This window comes from Garra rufa, chromosome 7 (assembly GCF_049309525.1).
Source record: "Garra rufa chromosome 7, GarRuf1.0, whole genome shotgun sequence".
Classification (NCBI taxonomy): domain Eukaryota; kingdom Metazoa; phylum Chordata; class Actinopteri; order Cypriniformes; family Cyprinidae; genus Garra; species Garra rufa.
This window is the reverse complement of record NC_133367.1, coordinates 8,762,415-8,769,914: the sequence shown is the minus strand read 5'-3', so window position 1 is coordinate 8,769,914 and position 7,500 is coordinate 8,762,415. Positions and strand designations below refer to the sequence as shown.

Sequence of the window (7,500 nt, the reverse complement as noted above, 5' to 3'; positions counted from 1 at the left end):
CAGCAGGACCCAAAAACCTGCAGAAAACAAGATGAAGCAGGCAAGATCAATTTAGTTCTGATTTAAAGATCTATGGCATTAGAAAAATCGCTGATACGATATGTTATTGCTTTAAAATGAGCTCTAGTAATTGCAAAACCTTTCTTTGAAAATTTGAATACACAAATAAATACATAATAATTGAAAGTCTAATAGTCACATAATAGAAATGGCAGAAAACTGTCTTGTGAAACTGAATGTTTTGAATGATCATCTGGAGACTCAAAGACCTGCTGTAGAGATACAATGATAGAGGGAATCTGAGCTTGATGGCAATTAAACTACAGTGTGTTCAGAAACATTTAAATAGTTTGAGTAAAAGTGTCTATAAAAAAAGTTGATGTTAATGAGGAAGGTATACCATACTCCAGAACAGCAGCACACTAAACTGTGTTGACAGTCATCATTCACTCAACAGCTCATTCACAAATTGGTCCAGCTGGGGCTCAACACCTCGCTGTGCAACTGTTTGACTTTCTGACTGGGAGACCTCAGGCAGTTTGTGTCTCAGAAACACATCCAGCACCATCACAATGAACACAGGTGTCCCACAACAGCCTGCTCTCATTGTTTATACGGAGGTATTCATATGCAACATTTAGAGGCACAAAACCTACATTTTTGTACATTTTATTGATGCTAAAACGTACAATTTAGACGTATTTCAACATTTAAAACATACACATAGCTATGTATTTTTAGCTAAAAAACGTAAAATATTTATGTTTCTTTAATTTCATTAAGATATTCATATCAATGCCTTTTTATTAACTTTTTAATTAATTTTGTTCAAAGCATATTGTACTTCTCTGTACACAGCAAATCTCTGGTGGAATTACAAAAAAGCCAGCCTTCAGAGACTACAAGTGGCTTATAATGATGCATTTAATGATGATGTGTCTTGTGCATCATATTTATTTTCATATGAAAGCAACAGAACTATAATTATATCATGTTTATCAGCAACACAGCAGGTTGAGTGTGAATAACGCGATATCCGCCTTTGATCTCATAGGTATATCTTGCGCTTCTGGAGATCAGAACTGTCCGTCTTGACTTCCCTTCTTTCACTCCTCCCTTAACTGCAGCCGCCTACTCTGGCCTATATTTCAGGCGAGGCGCATCTCAAACGAGCCTAATGTGTGCTGAGGTCCTCCTCTTCACTCTGCTGACCCACGACTGCACACCATCACACAGATACAACCTCTTCATTATGTTTGAGACGACACGACTGTGATGGATCTCATCAGAAACAGAGATGAGACAAACTACAGGAGCAAGGGGAGGCACCTGGTTGGTGTGGAGACAACAATCTCTTTCTGAATGTGGAGAAGATGAAGGACATTGTTCTTGACTTTAGGAGAGAACACGCTCAGCATGAGCCTCTGACCATCAACAGTTGACTGTGGAGAGAGTGAGCAGCAGCAAGTTCCTGGGTGGGCACATCATAGAGGACCTCTCCTGGACGAACAACACCACTGCACTGGCCAAGAAAGCACAGCAGCGTCTCTACTTCCTCCACAAACTGAGAAGAGCCAGAGCCCCAGGCCTCATCATGTGCACCTTCTACAGAGGCACCATCGAAAGCATTCTAACCAGAAGAACAGCTTCATCCATCAGACTGTCAGGAAACTCAACTCCCCCCCCCCACTCCCACATCCCCAGGATCTTTCAGCCCCCTCCCACTAACACACACTGACCCACACCAGTCACTTTGTGCAGCATTGGACTGAAAACTACCTCTTCTGACAGTTTAACTAAAGACTGCTCTCTGTGCTCTTTGTCACTTTAAACAGAATGATAAGTTCTTTTTTACTACACTCGTTATATCTGCACTGTTTGTTTTTTTTATTTCACTGGTTTGCACTCTATCTGACATGTGCCTTGTGCTACTTTATCTTGTTTACATGTCCTTATTAGTACACTTGTACTTATATTATATTTAATCTGTATTTGTCTGTATTTTTACATTCTACTGTTAGTGTTATCCGTATGCACCAAGGGTCTGCGAGTAACGCAGGCGGTAGAATTGACAATAAAGCAGACTTTGACTTTGATCATCAGAACAACAAAACCCACAGCACCTGATATGATCATTCTGATGAAACATTGTCCAGATTATTTTATGGCTAACAAAAAGAACCAAAAAAAAGAAACATTCAAATTTATTTGTGTACCATTATTTGATCAGGTCTCACCTCAGTGTCTTGAGTTGACAGTTTGGATCCTGTAGTAAATGATTGAGCTCCTTCACTCCTGATTGTCCAGGATCATTTCCTGTGAGATCCAGCTCTATCAGGTGTGAAGGGTTTGATCTCAGAGCTGAAGCCAGAGCTTTATAACCTTCTTCAGTGATACTGCAGTTTGAAAGCCTAGAACCAGAATGAAAATGTCACATTCAGATCATTAATCAGTTATTCTAGAAATGACCTAAACAATGAAAATCCCCAAACACAATTATATTTTATTCCATATTCAAATGAACTAAAACTTTATTTAATTTAATATTAGTTGTAAAGCAAACTCTGACAAATTAAGTTGTTAGATATGAATTCACTTCAGTATCTCCAGCTTACAGTCACTTTCAAGCTTTAATCTTCTGATGCTCCTCATTTGTGAGATACACTTGTGGTCTTTATGGTCAAAAGTGTCATGATCTGGGCTGTGGGACTTCCCTCAGCCACCTGAGGTCGCTGTTTTCCCTTCCCTCCACAGCACTTCCCCTAATTGTACACTCCTGTTTGTCATTAGCAATCATTTACCTCTCACCTGGTCACAATTATCTGGTCTATAAGAACTCTCATTTCCCACTACTCATTCTGGCTGCATTGTCTTCTGTCTCGTATGTTATTTTGTGTTCCTGATAATCTTGTTCTTGGTTTTGTTATTTTGTATTTCAGTTTATGTTCAGTTTGTGCCGTGTTGGCCTTTTGGTTTGGTTGTGTTTGTTTATTTGTTTAATTAAAACCCTTAACCTGCACCTGGACCCAGACCCTTCCTTTATCTCTACGTGACAGAATGCAGCCAGCTAAAATGGGTCCAGCGGGGAAGACATTTTTTTTTGAGGCAGTGGTCGGGGCGGCGACCATTCCCTCTGCTCCCATCACGGAGGGGATGTCATTTGAGGCCGCGTCGGCAGTGCGCTTCAATTATATCTACGCCTGCCTGGCGATGGATGCCCGTGTCGCCGAGGAGATGCAGAGGCGCCCCTTCTTTGCGGTGGGGGTGGAGTCGGAGTTTCGTGGGAAGGCGGCGGCATCCACGCTCTCTGCTCCTGACGCGGCGGTGACCGCTCTCTCTGCTCCTGACGCGGCGGTGACCGCGCTCTCTGCTCCTGACGCGGCGGTGACCGCGCTCTCTGCTCCTGACGCGGCGGTGACCGCGCTCTCTGCTCCTGACGCGCCGGTGACCGCTCTCTCTGCTCCTGACGCGGAGGTGACCGCTCTCTCTGCTCCTGACGCGGCGGTGACCGCTCTCTCTGCTCCTGACGCGGCGGTGACCGCTCTCTCTGCTCCGGACGCGGCGGTGAGCGCTCTCTCTGCTCCGGACGCGGCGGTGAGCGCTCTCTCTGCTCCTGACGCGGTGGTGACCGCTCTCTCTGCTCCTGACGCGGTGGTGACCGCGCTCTCTGCTCCTGACGCGGCGGTGACCGCTCTCTCTGTTCCAGACGCTGCGGCGACCGCTCTCTCTGCTCCTGACGCGGCGGTGACCGCGCTCTCTGCTCCTGACGCGGCGGTGACCGCTCTCTCTGCTCCTGACGCGGAGGTGACCGCTCTCTCTGTTCCGGACGCGGCGGTGACCGCTCTCTCTGCTCCGGACGCGGAGGTGACCGCTCTCTCTGCTCCTGACGCGGCGGTGACCGCTCTCTCTGCTCCGGACGCGGCGGTGAGCGCTCTCTCTGCTCCTGACGCGGTGGTGACCGCTCTCTCTGCTCCTGACGCGGTGGTGACCGCTCTCTCTGCTCCTGACGCGGCGGTGACCGCTCTCTCTGTTCCAGACGCTGCGGCGACCGCTCTCTCTGCTCCTGACGCGGTGGTGACCGCTCTCTCTGCTCCTGACGCGGCGGTGACCGCTCTCTCTGCTCCTGACGCGGAGGTGACCGCTCTCTCTGCTCCTGACGCGGCGGTGACCGCTCTCTCTGTTCCAGACGCTGCGGCGACCGCTCTCGCTGTTCCTGCTCCCCTGGCTGCAGGGCCAGCTCGCATTCCTCTGGCTGCGGGGCCCGCGGACGTTCTACTGGCGGCGAGGTCAGCTCCCGTTCCTCTGGCGGCAGTGTCCACCCACGTTACTCCGCTGCACAGGCCTGGCCCGCCATCCCTCCCCCTGAGACACCTTCCACCGTTCCTCCTCCCTCCAGATTTTTTGTTTTTGTTTTGGGATCGTCTGGAAGCCGTTCCCTTGAGAGGGGGTACTGTCATGATCTGGGCTGTGGGACTTCCCTCAGCCACCTGAGGTCGCTGTTTTCCCTTCCCTCCACAGCACTTCCCCAAATTGTACACTCCTGTTTGTCATTAGCAATCATTTACCTCTCACCTGGTCACAATTATCTGGTCTATAAGAACTCTCATTTCCCACTACTCATTCTGGCTGCATTGTCTTCTGTCTCGTATGTTATTTTGTGTTCCTGATAATCTTGTTCTTGGTTTTGTTATTTTGTATTTCAGTTTATGTTCAGTTTGTGCCGTGTTGGCCTTTTGGTTTGGTTGTGTTTGTTTATTTGTTTAATTAAAACCCTTAACCTGCACCTGGACCCAGACCCTTCCTTTATCTCTACGTGACAAAAAGTGACTGAACACCTGAAATGTAACTTTTTAAATTTTCAGTAAAATCAATGTAATATATTTTTTATGGAAGTAAAATACTGACAAATGTTTTTGAAGCAAAACACGGTGCTGTATAGCACTAACTGAAATAAAATGCATCGTATTAACAGTGCTTGCATTTTAAGGTTGTGCAATTCAACATGGGTGGATATTTAGGCTGTGAATTTTTCAAGTGGAAACATAAAATTTAATTTGTAAAATTTTCAATGTTAATAATAGAGATTATTTTAAAATACGACTTTCACTATTACATTGTTTACAATTTAAATATTAAATATTCATATTATTTTAAAATACAAATTTAACAATTGCAGTGTTCAAAATTTCAATACTAAATAATTTCAATGCAACCTTTGATACTTGACAGGACATTTCGATGCATATTTTTTTGCTTCCAAAAAATTCACCGATTCAAATTCGCCAAGCAATTCGATGCTACACATCCAGGTATGTCAGGAAGAGCAATAGGTTGTTTGCAATCACGTGGTTCTGATGACGCATGAAATGCAGCTGGAGGGCAGGAAGTTATTTTTCTCCATAGGAATCACTAGCAGAAACTCGAAATGCCTATGTTTTAAGTTGTTTATGGAAATTGGTCAAACCTAGAAATTTAATTTCTTATCTTGTATGAATATATACTGTTCATATGGAGGAAAACGCAAGAATTTGACTGAAAAATGCAGATAAAAGTGTCTTGTAAACCTGCGTCTGCGGTCAGGAGGAGAGTCAGACAATGCTTGTGTGTGAAAATGGTTAATTAAAGCTATAATAATATTAAGATATAAACAAATATATATATATATATATATATATATATATATATATATATATATATATATAAACAAAAAATATCATCATCATAACATAACGATCACAGTTGTGATTTTCTGTCCCTTTCTCTTGTGATAGCGTCCAAACCAATGCAGGACAGACTCATCAGTTCTGCTTTTTTAGTCAGGCATGTAAAGCGAAACTTTTATTTAAATTCTGGACTGATTATAGCGCAGAAAGCGAGCAAATATCGCTTTCATATAGTCACTAAAAAGTTGTCACTCACTTAAATTTATTGCAATATCCATTAAGCTCTCGAAACTACAAATATATGCGTACATCGTGTACATGTGTCGTTTAGCATTGAGTAAATTGTCACTGTCTCACACTGTATCTATTTATACACTTCTTCAGTAATATCTTAACATATTATTATATATTTTCTTCACCATTTGCACACTCAAGCATTATCTGACTCTCTTCCTGACAGCAGACGGAGGTTTACAAGCCACTTTTTTCTGCGATTTTCAGTCAATTTCTCGCCGTTCCCTGTTACCGACAGCAGATTTTCAAGCAATTATAAAAGCTTTGTGTGGTTACTCGGTTTGACCGATGTTGAGCGCCTTTAAACATACATAGGCATTTTAAGTTTCTGCTATTGATTCCCATGGAGTTAAATTACTTCCTGCCCTCCATCTGCATTTCGCGCCACAGCAGTTAGTGCTATACAGCACCCTGTTTTGCTTCAAAAACGTTTGTCAGTGTTTTACTTCAATAATTTTTGTTCTGTACAGTACTGTGCAAAAGTCTTATGTCACTAGTATTTTTACCAGATAAAAATGGTTTAAAGTCAGTTATTTCTATCTTCTGCTGTAGTGTGTCAGTATGAAATATCAGTTTACATTACAGTTAACATTCATGTTGCCATTAATTGTAATAATCCAGTGAGATTTTAGTTTGCACAAGGAGTCTGACAACAGCCAGTGCTCAACACAGAGATCTGATCTCATCATCATCAGTCCGTCTGGAATGACATGAAGAAACAGAACAAACTGAGACAGACTAAACGCCTTTTCACACTGAACACAAACATTTGGCTCAATGACGCTTTTGAATTGAAACAATAGATCCCTATGGGGCTATTCACACCAGACGAGATCATTCACAAGGATTTTTTCCACCCTCTCAAATGTTATTACAAGAACTCAGTGATGGTTTAAATGAGTTTTAAGCCAAAAAACAACAACAACATTAATAATCAGATACATTTTCAAATATAGCTTAATGCTAATTGTTCATCTATTATATTTTAAAGGGATAGTTCACCCAAAAATGAAAATTTGATGTTAATCTGCTTAACCCCAATGCATCCAAGATGTAGGTTACTTTGTTTCCTCAGAAAAACACAAACGAAGATTTTTAATGAAAACCGGTGCAGTCTGCCAGCCTTATCATGGGTGTGGATGGGCACCAGACCTTTAAAAGTAAACAAAAACATGCACAGACAAATCCAATTTACACCCTGCGGCTCGTGACGATACATTGATGTCTTAAGACACGAAACGATCGGTTTTTGTGAGAAACTGAACAATATTTATATCATTTTTTACCTTTGATACACAGCCACGTCCATCTGTCATGTGCACGAGTTTGGCATCAGTCACGTCACATGAGCACTAGTGATGGGTCGTTCTTGAACGATTCGTTCATTTTGAACGAATCTTTAATGTGACTCGAGAAGAACGAGTCGTCTCGGGGAGTGATGCGTTCAGTCACGCATGCGCAATTGTGCAACTATGAACGAAGGACTCAAACCCGAAGACTCGAGAGATGAACTAATCAATTCTGTTTCCGGCTCAGGCAGCAT

At 43.0% G+C, this 7,500-nt stretch overlaps 1 protein-coding gene across 1 annotated transcript in view; it reads right to left on the bottom strand.

Annotated features, from left to right (window-relative positions):
- Positions 1 to 7,500, bottom strand: part of LOC141337909 (uncharacterized) — an 831,413-nt gene that overhangs the window by 556,029 nt on the left and 267,884 nt on the right. The window contains exon 18 of the mRNA XM_073843485.1: positions 1 to 17. This exon is cut by the window's left edge and continues 154 nt beyond it. Within this exon, the coding sequence (XP_073699586.1) occupies positions 1 to 17 (17 nt within the window). The remainder of the gene's footprint in view (positions 18 to 7,500) is intronic.